The 25,187-nt window shown below is 40.3% G+C and overlaps 1 protein-coding gene across 4 annotated transcripts in view; it reads left to right on the top strand.

Annotated features, from left to right (window-relative positions):
* LOC106089124 (nuclear pore membrane glycoprotein 210) overlaps positions 1 to 25,187 on the top strand; it is a 363,893-nt gene that overhangs the window by 19,269 nt on the left and 319,437 nt on the right. For all 4 annotated transcript variants that reach the window (XR_001221554.2, XR_001221552.2, XR_001221555.2 and 1 more), the window contains exons 11-14: positions 61 to 171; positions 7,530 to 7,658; positions 7,772 to 7,971; positions 8,079 to 8,345. Coding sequence is in view for 1 of the 4 variants with exons in the window: in XM_013254900.2 (XP_013110354.2) it covers positions 61 to 171; positions 7,530 to 7,658; positions 7,772 to 7,971; positions 8,079 to 8,345 (707 nt within the window). In the remaining 3 variants the exon portion in view is untranslated. The remainder of the gene's footprint in view (positions 1 to 60; positions 172 to 7,529; positions 7,659 to 7,771; positions 7,972 to 8,078; positions 8,346 to 25,187) is intronic.

Genomic DNA, 25,187 nt, shown 5'->3' with positions numbered 1-25,187 from the left:
TAAGTACCTTGCTCATTGTACACAAAAAGGAATCGAGAAAATAAAAAAAAAACATTTTAGGAGTGTCCGATTTGTCGCCAATGGTTTTGGGAACTTTGGAAAATATGCATATAACATGGTCAACAAATCAGCCCGATGTAATCAATATCTACAGTATTTTTGCTGATGCTGGTAAGTAAACTTCAATTACAGTGTCATTTTCGCTGATGGCGCTTTATTTGCAGAGTTATAGTGAACCACGATACAGTGTTATTAAAGGAGAAATAATCCTATAATGCTCACAAACGGTTCATATAGCAATGTCTTCTTCGATGAGCCTGAATGGGCGAGCTTCATTTCAGGCACAGATACGGAAGCAATATAGCGAACAATTTTATGGTTTTCATATGTTGAATTATTTTGAACCATTCTACTAGAAACACATTGTGCTAGAAACAGCGGGGATACTTATCTCATATATCCCAGGGTTTCAACGCCTGAGTAGTTTTTTGGGAATTTACTTTCTCATCCTTTAATAGATTCACATACAACAAGATATACCTCTTTTAATTAGAGTATGTGACTTACACTGGTATTTGAGATAAAGGATACAATAGAATAGCAACACAGATAAAATCAAATTGTTAGGTTAGATTGAAAAGAGGTGACGGATATTAATCCGCCCCATGCCACTATGGACATACACCTGGCTTGTTGTGCGCTCTAAAAAGAAAATAGTAACCTCGAAAAAGAAAATTGTAAGTTAGGAATTCCGTGCTACTTACAAAATCCTTAAATCTTTTCCACTCCTCTAATTAGATTCATGTCTGGTATTGTGTTCCCACCTAAGTACCGGTGTCTTTTAGCCGCGAAGTCGGGCAAAGGCATAGAAAATGCTCCAACGTCTCATCGTCTTCCCCACATGCCCTACACATCCTATCACTTGCCGCACTGATTTTGCATAAGTTAGCTCGTAGACCTATGTGTCCCGTTATGATACCAATAGCTATACTGACCTCCTTCTTACTTCCTTTCAGTAATAGCTTCGTCTTTTCACGATCTGGATCACCCCGGATATCGGGAGGCTCAATAATAAATAAAGCTTATATGGACTTCAGACACCTTATCGGCAGATCGGTCTATAAGGCAACTATATCTAAATATAGTCCGATCAGAACCCTATTTAGTTCGGATGTTGGGAGGCTTTAACCAACTCACTGTTTCAAATTTCAGCGAAATCGTGTATTAAATAAAGCTTTTATGAGCTTCAGACACCTTATCGGCAGATCGGTCTATAAGGCAACTAAATCTAAATATAGTCCGATCAGAACTCTATTTAGTTCGGATGTCGGTAGGCCTAAAATAACCCAATTTTTCAAATTTCAGCGAAATCGGGTATTAAATAAAGCATTTATGGGCATTAGACCCTTTATCGGCAGTTCGGTCTATATAGCAGCTATAAATAAATAAGGTCCGATTTGGCCCGTTCAAGAACTTATCTAGCTTGCATAAAAGGACGTTTGAAGGCTGTAGAGTGATTACAACAGACGGACGGACAGGCACACGGACGTCGTTAAATAGTCATCGAATTTTACGACGATCCGAAATATACATATGTGTTGCAAACGGAACTACTAAATGAATATCCTATGGTGGTGGGTATAAAAATATTTAGATTTTTTGAGGTGTTTTGCACTGCCGGCATATTGAATCGATGGTGGTAGTGAGTTCCGTAATCGGATTGCAGTAACGAATTGCCATTTTGATATTAGGAGGCGATAACGAGGCTGGACTACTAGAATCCTCCGGTTTGTTCTTCCAAATTGTATTTTGTGGAACAGATATTCTGGAGTTTTTTCATATATAATTTTATAAAAGGACAAGGCTTTTAATATTGAGGAAATCTCTAAGCTTCATATCAAAAAGACTTTCCGAGTAAGGTGCAGAACTCCCATGCGGTTTTAATCCACGAAAATTTCTAACAATTGCATCATGGGTAGTCTCTAGTCATCTTGTTCTCCTGGAATCACGTGTACTAAATAGTAGTTCATTTCCATAGAGGAGAACAGGAAGTTAATATGCCTAATACAATACACAATATTAAAATTTACTTATATTTAAAATTTAAACTTCTAGACCTCAGGTTTACCTTGACTTCAAACATACTCCACATTATTGGCATACCCGTACACAACTTGCCAATACCATTCGGTTGAATGCAGTGCATATTTCAAAAAGTTAAGATTGTGCATCCGCATAGACCCATTTTTTTCATTTTTATTTATTTTTTGAAGTATTCGTATCCCTCTTTCTTAATTTATGCCCCATATTGTTATTTTTGAGTTATATGTATGTATGTTGGCGGAGGATCGAGCGATAGAAACTTGGATGTATATAGCTATTTTAGGTGCTTAGCATTATTACTGTTTAGAGCTTTAACATTTGGACGAAACAAATTTCATACATCCTACATTTGAAAATCATATTTATCATATTGCCATATTGGGCTATATGTCAATTTAGGTATAGGACTTATTATCAGCCAATTGTTAAATGTGTGAGTGTTACTTTCGTACTCTACTCCTTAAACCCCCTCATTTAGACCCAATATCTTTTAAATGGGCAACATTTCCTTTCGAGCATGTTTGGAGGGCCTTGAGATTGTTGGCCCAAAATGTCGATGTCAAACTCCAACTCTATTCTCATTGAATTTTAGCCCCATATTGTCATAGTTAATGTAAAGCTCTCTGAAAGTTGAATCCATATTTCAAAGCGAGGTTTGTACTTTACTAGTAAAACCCTCATTGTCATGATAGGTGGTTTAAGGAAAAAGGATGACACCCAAACACTTGACGGCATATTTTTAAGTCTGATTCGTTCTGCCTTCCATTCAAGATCCCATATTATCAGATCGTGCTACATGCCGCTTTGAGTTGTTCAGCGGCAGGGCAATCCCTCACACAACCCTCTCCGGACAATGAAATATAAAGTACACTATTTTCATCACATAATCATTTTAAACTATCTGAATATTTCAAGTAAATCTAAGTCTATACGAACATAGAAATATACAAAAAGATATTGATTTTTTAACTTAAAACATATGGGACTCATGCTTTACTTGTTTTAACCCTCCGCCAACTATTTCATTCATTAAGTACATAGTGTGGGTCGACAATAAGTTACTTTGATTCCTTTTAATGTTTACTTCAATGTTTAAATAAGTGCGTTGCCAAAGTTGTATTTAACCGTTGCCAACATATTAAGCTACTGACTGACCATCATGCCAAAGAAGACCAAGTAGGGCCATACACATCGCACCACCACACACCCGCACCACAATAGTGATCTCTTTTAGAATACCCTTTCTCTCGCACATACCAGTCGGCACTCTCACAACCAATACTCCCCCCTATGGCTTTGCATTCACACCCATAACGAATGCTTCAGGAAAAAAAAAATTTGCTGTGTTTATGCTTCTTCTTCTTTTATTGAAAATTAATTCCTCATTTTCAAGGCCTTTTTTAAGGAAAATTCGTCTTCTCTGGAAAAATATGTTTCGATAGATGCCAAGTTCATTAAAATCCATTCAGCCGTTTGGCCGTAATATGTACCACAAAATTGCCTTTATAAAACCCTGGGCAGTTTAATTTTATATATATAAAATCCCCAAACGCTACGTTGTGAAGGCTCTTTCAAAATCGTGAACAGCTATCGTACCTCCTTAGGCCGAAAATGTACTTTATAATGGCTTTATTAGCCGTTTCCAGGGCGGGATTTGCTTCTCTCTGAATTTATTCCTACTCACAAGAAGAGGACAACTAACGGTTTATCTAAATATAGGGCTTTATTGCTACGTGATACTTTACTTTAATTGGCTATGACAAAACATTTGTTCCACTAGCCGAACGAACGTAGCGTTCCAAGCGCCTCGATCTTCTGCCCTCATTCTAAAATCTCTGACACCAAGTTTCGAGGTGTCTCCCACCACTTGATCTTTCCATCGGGCTTTTGGTCTTCCCGGTTTGCGTGTACAACCGTGTTTACCTTCAAAAGACTTCTTTGCTGGAGCTTTGCGTTTCTCCTCTCTCCTTTTCTCCCGGTATCTCCACATTAACTATCAGATAAAGTAGGTAACGTATGCGTTCTTTGCTGACTTTTTCGCTGCATTTAATATGATTCTGCAGAACTCGCTTCAAAGATTGTAGGGTTACTTCAATTGATATAGCACAGTTGTCACAGATAAAATGTGCTACGCAATGATCGCTCTAGGAATGGAGGTAGAGGATTGGCCTTCGTGACACACCATTCCGTGCAATATAGACTCATCCCGCCTGCGGCTGGCGCTAGTGACCCCTACATGGAGTGCATGGGGATAGCAGTCGGGTCCGGTACTGCCGAGATAGAGCTATACAACCTGTACATGCCGCCGGTTGGTAGCTGTGTCCCAATTAATGGCCAAGCTTACAACCCCGACAAAAGTGGGTATTGGCCATAATCGTCTGGTTCTAGGGAACTTTAATGCGCATCGCACTTCATGGCATTCTCCCCTAGGTAACAACCAGCGTGGCATAGCTTTGGCATTGCAGATTGATGCTCCACGTTTTGCATGATGAATGAGGATAACTCCTCAAGGATTACGAGAGGTGCAGCAGCTCGCCAGACATTTCCACTGCATCCCCTGATCTCCTGAGTGACGTATCGTGGCAAGCCGTCATCTCCATGGAGTCAGACCAACTCCCCATAATTCTCACCATCGACCGACTATCCGACTTCATAACCTCTGAGCGTCGGACGTTTGTCAATCAGAAGAAGGCCTATTGGGAGTATACCAATCGCCGCTTCAGTGAACTGCCACCCCCCTCGGATGTACTAGTTACCGTGAGGAAATTCCGAGACATAATTAAAGCAGCAGCCGCTCGCTTTATACTAGCCGGGTGAATACCCCAAGTGCGGCCCAATTTCCCGACACAGGCAGTGGTACTTGCAGACGAGCGTGATGGAATTCGTTGTATGGACGCCACTATCCCCAGAATCAGCGTGCTGAATCTGGAAATAAACAGGGAGTCAACGAACCTAAGCGGAATTTGTGGCTGGAACACTTCGAGCAATGTAACTTAGGCACCGGTTTACGCAAGCTGTGGTCTACTGTTAAGTCACTCTCGAACCCCGGTAGACGGGATGACATGACCTCAATCACTTTTGACGAAGTAACCGTGACTGATCCGAGAGATGCGCCAAGTTGTTCAACCGTCAAATTATTGTGCATCCCGAGAGTGACAGGGCAAGAAGGAAAGCCATTCGCCGTATCCGTGGTCTCCGAGCCGATGGACAGCCATCACAATTTACCGTGGGCGAAGTAACGAATGTCATCCGTGGCGCCAAATCATCCAAAGCGTTGGGCCCCGATTGAATCTCTACATTGATGTTGAAGCACAGTTCAAATCCAGATGCTTCAACATCAATATAGAGATTCAGTCGGGGACACAACGCCTTGGATGATTTAGCGCCACGGATGACATTCGTTACTTCGCCCACGGTAAATTGTGATGGCTGTCTATCGGTTCGGAGACCAGTGGAATAATATTCAGATCTGTCAGAATGCCGCCTCCAAACTGTGATGGGCTGTCTCCTCAGTTCTCATGTGGACCACCTCCATCAGGAGACAAATATCCTACCAGTGCGACATAACTACATGCTGTCCAAGCAATACCTTTTGGGCTGTTATCGCAGAGACCATCCAAATCATCATCTTGTGGATAGATATCCACCGCCCAGAAGCCTTAAGGTAGATCTACACGATCTTGAGCGTGAGGTTCAGCGCTACAAGAGAGAACCTACAAGCAGCAGATCAAGCGGCTTATCAAGCGGGTCTAAACAACATTCATGCAGGCACGGTAGCAGATGCGGTAAATGGCTACAGGATGAATGTAGTCCTTGGAGAACGACCGCCTCTCATTGCACCTGAAGAAATCGACCTCCCCCGACAAACCAGAGTAGTTCTGGCTCAATTATGTTCCGGCAGATGCAGCCACCTCAACTCCTACAGAGTTGATTGTAGCCAGGGACCGCACGATACACGTCACCTGTTTAACTGTCCAGCCAGACCCACTCGACTTAGACCCACAATCCCATGGCCGCCGGTTGTATGTACCGGATTGACCCGATGAATTCCTTCATCGGCAAGGGCTGCCGCCTCAGTGTACCACACACTGCTACTACAACAACAACAACTTAGACTCAGATCCCTTAGTCGTAGAGTTCCTGGGTCTTGACACTCAACAGAATCAAGCAGACGAAAGATAGAACACAACTCACTGCTACAACAAAAACAACAACAACATAAGATCATTGTTATCTTGTTGTATGTGAAAACAACCAAATAAATCTAAAATCTAAATCTTCAAGACTTAAGTTACTGGTTGAACCCGCTTCTGCAGGAAGGAAGAGCCTCATTGCAGGAAATGATGCTAATGCATATCACCACATATGAGGAAGTTCGGATATTAACGAAAGGGGTGAGCTGCAATCTGGCGATTTCTAATAAATGGAATAAATCGACCTTTGTTACCAGGACCAGCCAGGAAGTACTAGATGTTACCTTTGTACCGGAATATCTAAGCGGAAGGATATGTGACTGCAAAGGTCGGGTGATCACAGCTTCTCTGATCATCGTAATATTAGCTTGCCTTGGGGAAAATACTGCAGAGGTGGTCCCTCTGCTTAACAGATGCCGATCTAGACTTGAAGAGATCTATCACTTTGATGTCGCTGGCTAAAATAGACGTCTTAGTCATTGTGTCCGTCATGACAGGTCACTGTCTGATCGAAAAACATGCTGACAGACTGAAGGTTGTAACGACTTTTGCCGTAGCTGTGAGGATGTCGAAGAAGAAGAGACTATAGAACATCTACTGTGTGTGTGTCCCGCACTGGCAGTCAGAAGGAGTTCAACTTTAGCTTTTCATTTCTTTGAGAACTTGTCTGATTTAGCGTATGCGGCTATTCGCAAGTTGTTGGGCTTCTTTAAAGCGATCTGGATGGTTCAACGTTAGGAACTAGAAGGCATCTTCCTTCTCCTGTAGAACGATGGAAGAAACCGTCTAAATGAGTCTGATGGCAGACAGCCACTATGCAATTTGTGACAAAATCAAAAATAAACATAAGTTCCTCATCAGCAGACAAAGAAGTCTCGTAGACCTCATATAACGTTATTGGACGGTCAGATGTAAACTATACAGCGCCAAAAAATCTATCTGTGCACAGGTGCAATTATATGTTTCCTACTGCAAAAGCAGTAGGATATGTTGAAAAGAGGGTGCTGATATTAATCCGCCCCATGCCAGTATAGACATACACGTAAGCCTTTAATCGGCTTGTTGTGCGCTCTAAATACTAAAAAAAAATCCGCGCAATTTTTTTTCTGACCTCCTATGATTGCAAAAGGACCTAAAATTGTCTGCTACAAAAGTAAAACTATTATTTAATTTTCAGTTTAGTTTGCTTCTATACGGTATTGTAACATTTTTTATAACTTTTATCTTTTATAGGCATTGAATATTCGGATACCGACCTAATTTCTGTTCGAGTTAAGGCTTTAAATCCTGGCAAAGCAAAAATTCAGGCTACAGTCAAATTACCCGGAGGTCAGAAAATTTCCACGTTTGTTGAAGTGGTTGGTAAGTGCAAATAGAGATAAACAACATTGTAATAGTCTATCGCCATTGTCCGGCTTCTATTTCTATCTCTATCTCTATTCCTATTGTTATTTTGATTTTATTTTTCAATTTAGTTTTCAAAATACTTGAACTGGAATCCCCAAAACACATAACCACTGACACTATTTTGCTGGCACCACGTAGCTCCATTCAATTGAAGGCGAACTTGGATGATGTCCTGTATAGACTATCGAGCGATAGCAATTCAATTGTTAAAGTGACACCAGATGGTATTGTACGCACTCAAGAGACACTGGGCAGAGATTTAGTCATAGTATGTATATGCACTTGAACAAACACTCAAACCAACACTGACCTGACTCACACCTGGGCATTTGTTGCTTTGTTACCATTTTCTTTTCATGTTGCGACATAAAAAAGGCTAAAACATTTGATCAAACTTTGGCCATCGGTATTGAAGTTAAGAATGTTCAATACGTAATGGCTTCATTGGAGTACTCCACTATAAAGTTGAAACACACTGAGGACAAAATACCACGTGGCATGAATTTCATTCTGAAAGTTTCGTTGCACGACAATTTGGGCAATGAATTCTCGCACAACATTGACGATGTGAATGGCTTGAAATATGACTTATCCCACAAGGACATTGTGGATGTGCAGATAGCCAATAATTTAACGGTTGCGGTAAGTTGTACTGTATGTTTTCATATAGTTTTCCCTTGTTCGAAACGAGACAATTTCCCAACGGAAAACAAAGTTCTAATTAGTTTTTCTGTTGACAATTTTATTTCCTTATGCCTTGTGCCATATTTAGCTACATAATTTTCTTAGAAAATTATCGATTATGCTGAATAAAAAATCACAAAGTGCACGACATTAATATAATGTAGCAGATTTTGTTAGTTAAAATAGCAGAGCTAAAACAACAGCTGTTAGTCTGCTTTCCCATTTTCTGCCCACAAAATCTCGTTTTTGCAACCTTGTTTGCAATTTAAAATGACAAACCGTCGGTCTAATGAAATCTTGTTCCATACCCCATTTTTGAGTTAGGATCAGTTCCAAGGGGTTTAAGGTACTAAGGGGTTTAAGGTAGCATATCCGCCTATGACGCTGAATGCCTGGGATTGGAATCCTGGCGAGGACATCATACAATAAACTTTCATCTGTGGTTGTTGTTGTTGTTGTAGCAGTTTATTGTGTTCTATCTTTCGTCTGCTTGATTCTGTTGAGTGTCAACACCCAGGAACTCTGCGACTAAGACGGGGTGCGTCCACAGGGATCTGGGTCTGAGTCAAGTAGATCTGGCCAGGCAGTTAAACAGGTGATGTGTATCGTGCGGTCCCTGGTTACAATCGGGACATACATCTTGCACGTCGGCATCAATCCTTGCTCTGTAGGAGTTGAGGCGGCTGCATCTGCGGGAACGTAATTGAGCCAGAACTTCTCTGGTTTGCGTGTGGAGGTCAATTTCTTGAGGTGTAATGGGAGGCGGTCGTTCTCCAAGGACTACATTCACCCGGTAGCCATTTACCGCATCTGCTACTGTGTCTGCATGAATGTTGTCTAGACCTGCTTGATATGCCCCTTAATCTAGACGTTCTCTCTTGTAGCGCTGAACCTCACGTTCTAGATCATGTAGATCTACCTCAAGGCTTCTAGGCGGTGGATATCTATCGACAAGACGATGATTTGGATGGTCTCTACGATAACAGCCCTAAAGGTATTGTTCGGTGGTTTTCCCCTTCTAATGCTGGCGACATTTGTGAGGTACTATACCATGTAAAAACTTTTCCACAAAGAGGTGTCGCACTGCGGCACCCCATTCGGACTCGACCTCTCTCTTATCATTGAGTTTAAACTTGAATCGGACAGCGCTCATTGATATGTGGAAAATTTGCCCTCTGTTCCTTAATGGAATATTTATGTGCGGGGTTTCCACCACTGAATTGCCTTCATTTTAAGTTTCTTCGAAATATCCATTTCCGATCCTACATATCATATATGTATATTATCGATCATTGCAAAATTCCAAGACGTTATAACGATGTCTGTGTACCTGTCTGTCCGCCAGTTGTTAAACATTGAAATATTAAGCTGAAATGTGGCATAATTTCATGTTTTCCCATACGCAAGTTAAGTTTTACTATGGACAAACACCTAACCCAGTTAGGTTAGGTTTTAGTGGGAGTCTGCCATCAGACTCACTTAGACGTTTTCGTCCATTGTGATACCACAGGAACAGAAGAAGGAAGATGTCTTCTAGTTCCTACCATTGAACCATCCAGATCGCTTTAAATAGCCCAACAACTTGCGAATGTTCAAATCTCCTACATCAGACAGATTCTCAAAGAAATTAGAAGCTAAAGTGGAACTGCTTCTGACTGCTTGTCCGGGACACACACACAGAAGGTGTTCTATAGTCTGTTATTCATCGATGTCCTCACAGCTTCCGCAAAAGACGTTGCTGGAAACGTTCAGTTTGTCAGCATATTTTCCGATTAGACAGTGACCTTCGAGCCAGTGACAGCAATAGTTTTGGAATGCTCACAGCCCCCTCTTTGTGGCCATCTATCATTCGTTGTCCTTCGGGTCTGGTCCTAAACTTAACTTACATGTCGCTAGAGGCATACCCACAGATTCCAGTATCCCTGGAATGTGTAAGGTAGTTCCTAGTCTCGTAAGCTCGTCCGCTTTTCAATTCCCTGGGATACCGCTGTGGTCCGGCATCCAGAACAGGTGAATTTTGAACTGTTCAGCCATCTCGTTGAGAGTTCTGCGACAATCGAGGGCGGTTTTAGTGTTCAGAAATACGTTCTCCAAGGATTTAAAGGCCTTCTGAGAAGATATTTATGCCAATAGTCGTTATGACTTTATATCTCAGCCGTTTCACCATTTCCTTAATTGCAAGGACCTCCTCTTGATACACACTGCTGTGGTCGGGTAGTCTTTTGATATGTCCAGTTCTAGATCTTTAGAGTGCACCCCAAAGCCCACTTAGTCGTCTTGTTTGGAACCATCCGTATAGAAGTCTACGAAACTTCTATTACCGGGAATATCGTAGTTCCAGGAACAGTGGCGAATTTCTTTTTATCAAAAAGCGGCTCAGGTAGGGTGTAATCCACACTGCCTGGAACATCGGATATTGTATCAAGTATAACACAGTGTCCGTAGGCGCCACATGACCAAAGAGAGCTTTAAAGCGCCCAAATTAATAAAGGGTGATTTTTTTGAGGTTAGGATTTTCATGCATTAGTATTTGACAGATCACGTGGGATTTCAGACATGGTGTCAAAGAGAAAGATGCTCAGTATGCTTTGACATTTCATCATGAATAGACTTACTAACGAGCAACGCTTGCAAATCATTGAATTTTATAACCAAAATCAGTGTTCGGTTCGAAATGTGTTCATTCACCGTAACGTTGCGTCCAACAGCATCTATGAAAAAATACGGTCCAATGATTCCACCAGCGTACAAACCACACCAAACAGTGCATTTTTCGGGATGCATGGGCAGTTCTTGAACGGCTTCTGGTTGCTCTTCACTCCAAATGCGGCAATTTTGCTTATTTACGTAGCCATTCAACCAGAAATGAGCCTCATCGCTGAACAAAATTTGTCAAAATTTGAACACATTTCGAACCGAACACTGATTTTGGTAATAAAATTCATGATTTGCAAGCGTTGCTCGTTAGTAAGTCTATTCATGATGAAATGTCAAAGCATACTGAGCATCTTTCTCTTTGACACCATGTCTTAAATCCCACGTGATCTGTCAAATACTAATGCATGAAAATCCTAACCTCAAAAAAATCACCCTTTATCAGCACCCTTTTTTCAACCTTACCTAACCTAAGTTATGGAACAGGCTAAGTCGGATCATATTCGTATATAGCTGCCATATAGAGCGATCTCCTGATTTAGGGTCTTATTATAGAGATTATAAAAAGCGTTTTTATGAATCGATTTCGAAAATTGGAGCCATGACTTGTATTATGCCATTATTGTTGTATATGATCCAGATGAAAAATATTTGATTATAGCGGCCGTATACTTCAATCTCACGATTTAGGATCTTGAAACCATAAAAGACGCATTTACGGATGCAATATGCACTTCAAAATATGCAATTATTTATAAAAAATTGGAAAACCCCGTCGAGTTCTCAAAATGCAATTTGGGCTATTTACTTCATATGTCCCAAAAACATATGCAAACATTTTTTTGCACCAAACAACTCCTCATTTACCTTTACTCCAAATTTACTATCCAGCAAAAAAAAATTTGAAAATCAGGCCACAGATGAAGATTTGGCAACCCGAACAAATTTTCGGAATAACGAGGTGGCCAACTTAAGGCGCCTACCAAGCGCTGCCCGGTCTTAATTATGCACATGACCTCCATTACAACTCAGCACCAACAATTTCACACGTCACCTGTTTAACTGCCCAGCCAGACCCACTCGACTCAGACCCAGACCACTCTGGACGCTCCTCATCTTAAACGCAGAATACCTGGATCTGTATACTCAACATAATCAAGCAGAGGTGGCCTTGTTTTTAAACTGCTTGCTTTATCCAAACTAGCTTCTGTTTGCCAATATTATTCTTCGCTTTATTTCAAAACTAGTTTCATTCGTTTCGGTAACGGCGGCGCCGAGGTAGATAAAGTTGCTGACTATCTCAAAGTTGTGGTTCCCAACTTTCTCCATTTTCTCGGATGTGGAAATCGTTTTGGGAGTTGATAACCTCTATTTCGATTCTTTCAAAGGTTACTTGTGGTGTGCCACACCGATTCACATCTGTATCTCGTTAAATCTCTGCTGGAGAAGAATAGTAAAGAGATCACACGATAAGCTGTCGTTGATCTGTATGTCGCATTCTTGGCTTAAAAGGCATTTCCACACTCTTGGTCGAATCATGGGTTTCTAGGCAATAATTTGCCACTGTGCCGTTATATCATCGGGACAAGGCTATTGAGTCAGTCCAGTGGAATATGCCGTTGCCATCTTTTGTGTTTGCAGCTTTTCAATGACCAGCTTCCATGCAGTTTCAGACCGTATTTTCTCGTATTTTTGCTGCAACAAGGTAATGATCGAAGTCTATATTCGCTCCACGGATCGATCGTAACGCTGGTGAATGCCTTCCATCTATAACAACGTGATCAATTCGGTTTCTTACTTTATGATCTGGGGACAACCATGCGGCTTTGTGAATTTTGTTATGTTGAAATCTGATGCTGTTAACTACCATGTTTTTTGCCGAGCCTCAATCCATTCTAGGATGTTATCTCGTGGAAGGTAATTTTCCGACTGTTGGACCAAAGATATTATCCTTCCCTATCTTCGCATTAAAATATCCCAGAACGATTTTTATATCATGGACGGGAAAGCGGTCGTATTCTCTCTCTAGGTGCTCGTACGTAATATCGTTTGTCTGTTCGTCCCCAACGGGCATGCCCACAAATAAGGCTGATGTTAAAAAATTTGGCTTTTATGCGGATCGTGGCTAGCCTCTCATCCACTGGAGTAAACCTGGAGACAAGGTGTTTCAGTCTCCGACTAACCAAAAATCCACAGCCAAATTCAGGCCTCTGGTCATGGCAGCTATAGTATGGATCGTTACCGTTTTGTATTGTTGTGACGCGATTCCCGGTTCATCGCACTTCCTGTAAGGCGGTTACATCTGCCTTGTACTCCTCCAATACATCCGCCAGTGCGTATAATGCACCTTATCTATAAAGATTTCGGAAATCATGGTCCTTAGTTGTTGTTGTTGTAGCAGTGTGTTGCACACTGAGGTAGCGGCCCTTGCCGATGAAGGAATCCATCGGGTCAATCCGGTACATACAAACGGCTGCCATGGCTTTTTTTAAATCGTTCTTATGTCGCTTCGTTTAAACCAAAATCTTTGGCAACAGATGTTGAAACTTCACAGCTTCTAAGCCAGTCTAGGATTTTTATTTTCCTTTCTAATGAAATTTGTTTTTCTCTCTGAAAAATGCAGTTGTTTAGAACTAATAAGGGCACTGCAAAAATTAAATTAAATTAAATTGCTTTTCGCAATTTTCTAAGATAACAATCTAACACTATGTTACCTTTTGAAAAGTTTTTAACGATTCCGATTTGAAGATTTCACCTATTTATAAAAAATATTAACTTAAACATTAACTTTAACAACTTTGAAATTACATTGTTTTGTGTCATCAACAAACTGATATGTTAAAAAAGAGTATTTACTTTAAAGTAAACATGCTGTGTAGAAGAGTTGCCATAAGGATGATATCCTGGAAGACACTGTAGAAAATCATAAACATTTTTTTTTATTGTTTTTTGGAATTCGTGTAAATTTTTTTTAAAATTCGTGTTAAACCTAGAAAAAACGCGTAAAAAATCTTCGATGGTTTCGCCAAATATAGTCCAGATCGGACAATGTTTGGTTATAGCTGCCATATAGACCGTGCAATGGGGGCAGACCATATGGACCGTGCAAACTGCATTCTCTCGGTAGCTATGAACCGCTTCCACTACCATATTCTCTAGACTACTTTTTGGAACTGCTTAATATGCTGCCTGATCTACCTTTTGCAGCACTGAACCTCTCACTCTAGATCATAAAGATCCAACCTAATGTCTCTGGGCAATGGTTGTCTATCCACAAGATGGTGATTTGGAAGCCCAGTATGGGATGACTATGAGCACCACACAGGTCGAAACCGAGAACTCAGCTGAGTGCTACCAGATGCGTTCACAGGTTGCTGATGCATCGTAGCTGCAATTGCAGTCGAGAACAATCAGCGGTATCGAGTGGAGAATCTCAGTAAGATTCCGGGTGGCGCCAGGCCTTGCTAAGATACTATTTAGTATCTTCGGATAATAAATGCGACTTTTACGGGCTTTTGACCCCTTGCCAGCAGATCGGTCTAAATGAAAGATATATCTAAACTTGGTCGGATGTAAACCATTTTCAGGTCGAATGACGGGAGACGAAGCAACTAACTGATTCTAATTTCAGCGAAATGGGATAATAAATGCGGCTTTTATGGGCCCAAAACCTTAAATTGAGAGATCGGTCTATATGGCAGCTTTATCCAAATCTGAACCGATCAGGGCCAAATTAAAGAAAGATGTGGAAGGGCCTAAGACAACTCACTGTCCAAATTTTAGTAAAATCGGATAATAAATGTGGCTTTTATGGGCCTTAGACCCTAACTCGGAGGATCGGTCTATATGACAGCTATATTCAAATTTGGACCGATCTGGGCCAAATTGACAAAGGATGTCGAAGGGCCTAACACAACTCACTGTCTCAAATTTCAGCGAAATGGGATAATAAATGTGGCTTTTATGGGCCTAAGACCCTAAATCGGAGGATCGGTCTATATGACAGCTATATCCAAATCTGGACCGATGTGGGCCAAATTGACGAAGGATGTCGTAGGGCCTAACACAACTCACTGTCCCAAATTTCAGCGAAATGGGATAATAAATGTGGCTTTTATGGGCCTAAGACCCTAAATCGGAGGATCGGTCTATATGACAGCTATATCCAAATCTGGACCGATGTGGGCCAAATAGACGAAGGATGGCAAAGGGCCTAACACAACTCACTGTCCTAAATTTCAGCAAAATCGGATAATAAATGTGGCTTTTATGGGCCTAAGACCCTAAATCGGCGGATCGGCAAGGCCGCACTTTGGTACCCTCCGCCACATTGGGTATTCTGGCTTATTTCCAGGATATTTCGAATGTTCATGGCTTCATTATTGTTTTATTACCATTTACTGCCAGACCCTGGCTTAAGCGGGCTATATTTTATATTGTCGAAGATTACAGTGAGATTTGAATGGAGTCGGCAACATTCCACAAAATTTCTTCGAATTCTTAATCCCACTGTTGTTTGTTAGCCTGTATGTCTATCAACGAATAAAACCCCGAAATCTCTCCCAATCCGCCTTTTTTCTGTTTAGCCAAGGGACCATTCCTACAGTATTTTCACCAAGGTTAAACCTAATATACCTGTGGTCATCCAACACTTCCCGTGTGGAAAGGCTCTTAACGTGAAAATCGGGAGATACATATACATATATGGGATCTATGTCTAAATCCAACTCGATTTCGATAAAACTCCGTGTATATAAGAAGCATAAAAGAAACTTTCGAGACATATTTCGTGAGGATCAGTTAACAAATGACCAAATTATTGCAGTATTACTCAAAAACGGACGAAAATATATATGGGAGCTTTATCTAAATCTGCACCGATTTCGTCCAGAATGGGCACACGTAGTAAAAGTCATAAAAGAAGACATTGTAGAAATTTTTGAGAAAATATGTTAAGAAATACGCTGGAAAAGCAACACAACGAGTGACACATATGTATATGTATATGCGAGCTATATCTATATATGAACCGATTTTTATGAAATTCACCTAGAGTCGTAGAAGTAACATTTACGCAAAATTTCGTGAAAATCGGTTGAAAAATTACGATATTATTGTAGCATTAGTTTAAGTCGGACTAACATGTCTATAGGAGCTTATCCAGTTTTCCCGTTTCTTATTGGAATTTTCGTTGACAAATTTGCATTTGCATCTGATCCGATTTGTTCCAGTATGAAGACGACGTAGAGAAAATTGCGACTTGTAAACTGTAAATTGCCAATTAACATGGGCGGACAGACAGACAGACTGGCGGACAGATACCACTACCCTACACCACTACTGTAGTACAGGGTATTATAAATAAATGCATTTAGTTGTAACACCCAGATGAAAGAGAGCTAGACCCATTGATAAGCATACCTATCGACTCAGAATCACTTCGATTCGATTAAGCTATGTCCGTCTGTCTGTCAATGCTATTTTGATTTGACGGAAATTGCGGTGATGGCATGTAAAGCAGTTATTGTGCTGCGCAGTCTACGAAATCCATGCTGATGCTCGACGAATGGAAATTCTGCAACGAGGTTCAAGCGTCTTGGCTACTGGTGAGATAAGAGATTTCGGTCTGTACGACTCCCCCTTACTCGAGTCCTTTCCAGGCTTCATGAGCGGGATAACTCTGCCCATCTTTCAGATATCGGGCACTATAAGCGTGTTGAAAGCAGGTGGAGAACAGTTGTAAAGTACTCGACTACGGGTAGATCTATTGGTTGCCCAAAAAGTAATTGTCGGTAATATAGTAGTAATATAGTCGGCGTTGACAAATTTTTTCAACGGCTTGTGACTCTGTAATTGCATTCTTTCTTCTGTCAGTTATCAGCTGCTACTTTCAGTTTGCTTTAGAAAAAAAGTGCGCGAAATTTTGTTTACATTTGTTTGTTTGGCGTCAATTTTAATATGGGTACCACATGTATTGAAAGAAATTCATTTACCAAACCGAATCAACGCTTGTGATATGCACCTTAAACGCAATGAATTCGATCCGTTTTTAAAACGAATCATAACTGGAGATGAAAAATGGATTGTTTACAACAACGTTAGTCGAAAACGATCATGGTCCAAGCATGGTGAACCACACATCTTTGGTCACTCGCCAAAAACTGAGTGAGCTTGGCTGGGAACTTTTGATGCATCCACCATATAGCCCTGACCTTGCACCATCAGACAACCATTTATTTCGATCTTTGCAGAACTCCTTAAATGGTAAAACTTTCAGCAATGATGAGGCTATAAAATCGCACTTGGTTCAGTTTTTTGCAGATAAAGGCCAGAAGTTCTATGAGGGTGGAATACTAAATTTGCCAGAAAGATGGCAAAAGGTTATCGAACAAAATGGCAATTATATATTTGATTAGAGTTCATTCTAAGTTTTGTTAAAAATGCATTTACTTTCTTTTAAAAAATCCTCAATTACTTTTTGAGCAACCCAATATATTCTTCAGCATCGGTGTTGAGTTTCCGCGGTAAATTGTGATGGCTGTCAATCGGTAAATTGTGATGGCTCTTTAACCTTGAATAAAATAAAAACGGTTTAGCGGAATGACCTTGTATTTTGCAAAGTAGAATTATTTTGCCTGAAAGAATCGGCCCCTGTGTATGTACGCAAAGCAGTTATTGTGCTGTACAGTGTACAAAAACCATGCTGATGTTCAACGAATGAAAATTCTGCAATGATGGATGCCGATCTGTACGACTGCCCTTACTCGGGTCTTTCCAGGCTTCTTTAGCGGGATCACTCTGCCATCTTCCAGATATCGGGCACTATAAGAGTGTTGACAGCAATTGGAGGACAGTTTTAAAGTACTCGACTCCAGGTAGATCCAGATTCTTCAGCACCGGTTTAGAGATTCCGTCAGGCCCAACGCCCTGGATGACTTGACGCCACGGATGACATTCGTAATTTCGTCCACGGTAAATTGTGATGGTTATCCATCGGCTCGGAGACCACGGATTTGATGAATTGCTCTCCTTCAAGCCTTGTCACTCTCGGGATGCTCAATATATTGACGATCGAACAACCTGGTGCATCTCTTCGAGTCAGTCATAGTAACGACCAACAAGTGACTGAGGTCCTGTCATCCCTTCTTCTGGGATTCGAGAGTGACTTAACCCTCATCGGTCCCTTATATGCCCTGTATTTTGCAACGTAAAATTATTTTGCCTGAACGAATCAGACCCTGTGTGTGTGCGCGCATACAGATAAACAGGTACCTGAAATTGCCGCTTTTTTTTTGTGTGGATTTATAGCACGCTCTTATTTTTTCGTTTTATGAAATTCAGTTTGTTCTTGAACACACGTGAAGTTGTTCTGGGCACTTATTTAAATTTTGGTTGTCTTTCGAAGCATTTGATAAAAAATGGATAAAACTTTACGTGATAAAAGGCAGCGAGATGAACTAGAAATGGATTTGGAAAACGAGCCTGGCATTATCAGAAACACGAGCAAAATTTTGAAAAATAAATTGCAGAAAATCCTAATAATAAATATTTTTCAAAAAAGGGAAATTGAATATTTATCGCTACCATCTGAAGTAAATCGAAGAAATTAATTTCGACGTGCAGAAAATTTCACTTCAGATAAAAATCTAACCTTTTATGGGTTCATTTTCATTATATGTTTAATTTTTGTTATAATTGAGGTCCAAAAGCATTAGCAGGTGCTAATATAGTTGATGTTTCGTTTACATTTCACATGTTCCTTGGACCGGTTGAGAATATTATTTTGAACATGACGAATTTATATGGTGTGCGATTCTCACTCTAAATAAGAATAGTGAAAAGAAGAATCCTAACATCATTGAAGGCTACAACAAAACCAAGAGTGGAGTTGATACTATAGATCAAATAGTGGCCTCGTACACATGCAAACGAAAAGTCAATCGGTGGCCAATGACACTATTTTGTAACATGTTTGCTGTTAGTGCGTTGAGTGCATTCGTGACGTTCATTGCGTTGTTCCCTTATTGGAAAAATTTTAAAACGTACCATAATATTGATCGTTTAAGTAGCCGTTGAGTGGATCGGACGTGTTTTCATTTCGCCCCTCAAAGAAAAATATCCGTATCTCGGAATAGGTACTACCTATTACGAACATTTGTAAAGCCTTTTTGGAGTAGGCTCAAAATGGACTCCAAAGACACAACAGCTGTGGTGGTGGCATCAGACCGCATGTTGTCCTCCTCTCCTATAGGTGTGGGTGCCTTGGCATCTGTAGTTGAGAGTGATGCTTCAAGCGTACAACTAGTCGTCAGACTAATAAATAAGGAAGAGACGTCCCCAGCCTCTAAGTTAAGATGGTGTTTCCGTCTCGGATTCAGACAGCGAAAGTGTCAATGAAACAGTCATCACAGCCAAATCGAGAGATGAAGGCAGAAGTGAGCGATGACTTTGCTAAGCTCACAAGAAGACCGCGAAAGCAATCCCGGACACGAGGAAGGAAACAGAGGAGTGTGTACCGGCAGCGCAATTGGGCGAAAGCGCCGGATGCTGGAAGGGATAAAACTGACATTCCAAGCAACAACGGAAGATGGAAAGAGAATCAGATCTCCCGAAGAGCATAACACTGCACTGAAGAAAAAGAGCTCCACGCTTCCAAGTAATCTGGGAAGACCAAGCCAGCACCCTCGTAATGAAGATACCAGACAGTGTCCTGTGGAGGGAGACAAAGTCAGAACAGGAACGAAGGAAGCGCGAACGGCCCCTGAGTCTCCATGGCGGACTGTGACTTCCAAAAGGATGCCACAGCCATCACAAAAGGGGAAGATGGTCGCTGAGAAAGGTAAGGAGCCAACCCTCTTACGCCGGAGTGGCAAGGAAGCACAACAGAGATGAGATGACTTATGCAGTCATCGATATCGGCTGTGCATCCGGTAGAATTCCACCAGATCTCCGGTCCCGGGTGAGGCACTTGGTAAACAATCGGGTTATCGAACATTTATTGAAGGGGGCCAACAACGAATTATGAGCTGTGAGTATAGAGGAGACATCTTAACGCTGCGCTTTGCATCAGCGGTATGTATTGATACCTTCAAAAAGCTCGTTGGAAGTATCCACACTCCCTGGGGCGCAAAGCTCGACCAGGTGAGAAAGACGGACATCCCCCAGCTCACAAAGGCAACGGTCTTTATCAGCGGATGGGTCAGTAAATTTGCGACGGAACATATCTTGGGATTCTTCTGGGCAAGCAAAACCAAGGTTTGGTCGCAGATTCGCCATTTACCAAGGATATAAAAACGAGGCCAATGCTACATCTGCACACAAAAAATAACAAAAATCTTCTTGCTGCGCCATGTGAAGTTTTTAAATTTAATTTGTGCTGAACATGTTTTCAATTTTTGGGAAAAATTTATAAATAGTTGATAAAACTTAAAAACTTGATTTTTTCTAATATATGTAATATTTTATATTTAATTTCATTGTAAATCTACTTTATGAAGTTCAAATGTGTTAATAGGATAGTAAACAATATAATAACCATAAAAAAATCATAAATCATATCATGAATAAGAACTGTTATGCAATTGGAGCTATATCAAGTTATACTCCGATTCGGACCATAAATGAATTGAATGATGAACATTGCCACCTCTAGAGGCTCAAAAAGTCAAGATCCCAGATCGGTTTATATGACAGCTGTATCAGGTTGTATACCGATTTGCGCCATACTAAGCACAGTTGTTGGAAGTGATATCAAAACACCTCATGGAAAATGTATGCCAAATCGGATGAGAATTGCGTCCTCCAGTGGCTCAAGAAGTCAAGACCCAAAATCGGTTTATATGGCAGCTATATCAAACATGGACCATTCAAAATCCCAACCCACTTACACTAATAAAAAGTATTTGTGCAACATTTCAAGCGCCTAGCTTTCGACAGATGGACGGACGGACATGGCTAGATCGACTTAAAATGTCATGACGATGAAGAATATATATACCTTATGGGCTCTTGGACGCACTTTTCGAGTGACGAATGTGTTCGCGCGCATAAAATGGGATCGATTAGATGTATTTCTCGAGCAGGGTTAACTGTAGATCAAAGCTAGCCTACACCGATACCTTAGTTAAATTGCTCCAAGTGTTCCAGTCACAAATTCCGCCTATGTTCGTCGAATACCCTGTTTATTTTCAGATTCAGCTCGCTGATTCTGGTTTTAGTGGGGTCTGTGCAACGAATACCATCACGCCCATCTGCGAGTACTACTGCCTGCGCAAATAAATTGTGCCGCACTTGGGGTATTCTACGGGCGTGGAAAACGTGGAGTCTTCAATCTGCTCTGTGCCAATTGTGGCCAGATATTAACCCACTTATGTCGGAGTTGTAAGCTTGGCCATTCATCGGGACACAACAACCAACCAGCGATATGTAAAGGTCGGAGAGGTCACATAGTCCGACGACGACGACGCTTGTGACACTCATCTGTCTATACGACTTTTTCAGTACGACTATGCGCCAGTAATGACGTAGGGCCAGGGCAAGATCAGAAATGCACCCACTCCATGCACTGGCTACTCTTCACGAGAACCAAGGTCCGGGGTACTTTTCAATCTCGACACGGACCAGAAGCGTGTGGCGAAGCCACTCCGAAGTGTGCGTCTCCCATGACGAAAAAAGGAGGAACACATACACTGGGCGGCAGGCCCATGAAAGGACTTCTTCGGGTCAATCCGGTACGTACAACCGCCCATAGCAGGTGTTTGAAACAGAAGTTCTAATTTCAGAAAGTTCCTTGTAATAAAAAAGGCTTGTCATAATTTCTGGATAATTCGAATTAGTGAGAGTTTAATTTTATAAGAGTTCGATTTTGTGAGAATTCGAATTTCCGAGAGTCACTGTTTCGTCAAAATTATAAATGCACTCAAGTTAAAAATACATTTTTTTTACTAGGTTACTATCTTTTGAAGGCAAGCACTGTGGTATATGCAAATCGGGCCGACCAAAATTCCGATGGAAAGGTCAAGTGGACAAGACAAGACATTAAAAACTAGCAATGAATCTAACAAACAACAGTACTTAAAAGCAAAAAGGAAATATAAGTTGATATGTTTAACAAGAAAAAAGGTTCACTATAATAAAATTAGCGAAAAATTAAAAAAAAAATATAAGCAACAGTTAGGAATGGTAGTAAGGGAGATTAACAATAACTATTTTAATATAAAATCGAATATATCTGCTTCAACGTTTGAGACTATTTCACAAAACTAATCAATCCAGATCAGCCAACTCGAATATCCTATACGCTCGGGTATTCAGCACAGTACATTTATTAGCCAAAGAAATAACAGTCGAAGGTTAAAAAAGTGGTACAAAACTTTAAACTAAATAAGGCGCCAGGGAAAGACACGATTCCCTATGAATTTTTATGACCTAACCTAATACCAGAAGGAAAAGAGATAGACCCATTGAAGAGTATACCGATCGACTCAGAATCACTTTCTGATTCGATTTAGCAATGTCCGTCTGTCCATGTTAATTTCTGTTCAAACTAAAGGTCGCAGTTTTCATCCGATCGTCTTAAAATTTGGTACAGACATGTTTTTTAGCCTAGAGACGAACCCAATTGAAATTGGAAAATCGGTTCAGATTTAGATATAGCTCCTATAAATATTTTCGTCTGATTTACAGTAATAATGTAATAAAATGGTCATTTGTTAACCGATTCTCTCGAAATTTAGCAGGAAGGATATTCTTATGACTCTCTTCCCAAAACTTGGTACAACGCTTTCCTCGACGACTTCCACAATATCTATTAAGTTTATTCGAAATAGGTTCAGATTTAGATATAGCTCCCATATATATGTTTGTCCGATTTGGACTAATATTGCAATAAAGTGCTCATTTGTTAACCGATTCTCTAAAAATTTGGCAGGAAGGATTTTCTTATGTCTTTTTTATATTCTATAGAAATCGGTTCAGATTTATATATAGCTGCCATATACGTATTTCGTTTAATTTTCACTTCTGGGGTCACTGCAAGCGCATTTATCGAATATTATTCCCAAAATTTTGCACAACTCTTTCCTCGATGCGTACCACAATATCTAAGAAGTTTGGTCAAAATCGGTACAGATTTAAATGTAGCTCCCATATACATGTTCGCTAGAATTTGGCAAATTTGCAATAATGTTTCATTTGTCAAACATATTTATTACAGTATGAACATATTTGCTCGAAATTTGATACGTATTGTTTAATAACCCATCTGAAAACACCCGCCGAGGTTCATCAAAATTGGTTCAGAATTAGATATAGTTCCCACTTTATATAGGATATAGGTGTGGGGTATTATAAAGTCGCCACCGCCCGACTTTTGCCTTTTCTTACTTGTGTACAACATAATGTATACAAATGGAATAGTGGATAAACCAAAAGCTGCAACTGTGGATAGAGGAAAGAAATATTTTAGTCGATTAACAGGCAGGCTTCCGAAAAAAGTACTCAACTACAGATAATATTTACAATCTTTCGTCTACAGTTTACATTAAGCTGAAAAAAAAAGAAAAAGTATACGAATATTTTTGTGGACTTCAAAGCCGCATTTCACAAGATATCCCGAAGCCTACTTATATACAAATTGCACGAAATTGGCATATGAAATAAATTTGTTACAATAGTAGAAAATATCTATCAAAATACTCATTCAGCTTTATGGACAGGAGACGAACTATCGGATTATTTTCACTACTATTTGCCCTTTATGTCGACGACTTACGTGATAGCCTGGGAGCAGGCTTAGATAAAGAGTGGTTGAACATAAGAGAATTACTATACGCGGGCGACAAAACCTTCCAAAAACATATCAAAAGTCAAAGAAGAAGTGTAATTTACCACAGACAGAATGTCTGCCATTACACAAAAATTAATGCATTGGAAAAAGTACAGCTAATAAGCAGGGTTGTCGAGCTTGGTTAATGTGGTAATTGTATCATAGATGCATTTTCGCAATTAAATACGATTCAAATACAACATACCAACGCACGACCCTTGAAGCCATCACACCTAATATGGTTGAAAAGTCTTCAAACCAAAGACGAAACGCGTCCCATAGTGGTTGGTGTGTGTTGGTATCGTTGGCTTTCCTTATCCATTTTGCATCTCCGATCATTGAGCTCGTCTCGAAAGAGAAACAAACAAAAATTGGAAAATTTAATGATCTCGCCCTAACAGGCAAAAACCTTGAAAAGTGAATTATATAACATTTTCCGTATAGATGCTTACATTAATGAAAATCGCTGAAATGGAATGATAACTGCGCTCACTGATCACCTACATTTAATCAACCGTACCAAATATAAATAAAAGGGAACACAAGGTTAGGCTAGGTTAGGTTGAAAAGAGGGTGCAGATGTTAATCCGCCCCATGCCACTGTGGACATACACTTTAGCCAGTAATCGGCTTGTTGTGCGCTCTAAAAACTAAAGAAAGGCCAGACAAAGTAACGAAAGAATTTATAAACATTTGGACTATACGAGGGTCCCCGTATATATCTCCGATCGCTACAGTGAGGATGATATAACCTGGAGTTTAAAGGCGAGTTGTGATATGATATACCGCAATGAAAGTCAATATACTGCAGTTATAAGTAATATTGTATAGAAAATTACTTATAACTGAGTTTACATGAAATTAGAGGTTACTTTATAGTCTTTATAGGTTTTAGAGCGCACTTAGGTGTATGTCCACAGTGGCATGGGGCGGTTTAACATCTACACCCTCTTTTCAACCTAACCTTGCCTAACCTTGTGTTCCCTTTTATTTATATTTGGTACGGTTGATTAAATGTAGGTGATCAGTGAGCGCAGTTATCATTCCTAACCTAACCCTACATGAAATTGAAATATAATGTTCTATTTATGGAATCTCAAATGTATGGTTTTTCCGGCGGACGACATAAAGTCGTATATATCTTATTTCATAATCTTATATACAATGTATGATGCATCATTTATAATGAATTGATGAATAGAGATAATACTACTACTAATACATCTTCAAACTTGGTGTCAGAGATTGAAGAAGGAGCGCAGAAGGTCGAGGAGCTTGGATATCTATTATAAGTTTGACTAATGGGACAAATGCTCTAT

Source organism: Stomoxys calcitrans, chromosome 5 (genome assembly GCF_963082655.1).
Source record: "Stomoxys calcitrans chromosome 5, idStoCalc2.1, whole genome shotgun sequence".
NCBI lineage: Eukaryota > Metazoa > Arthropoda > Insecta > Diptera > Muscidae > Stomoxys > Stomoxys calcitrans.
This window is presented reverse-complemented; position numbering and strand designations above follow the sequence as displayed.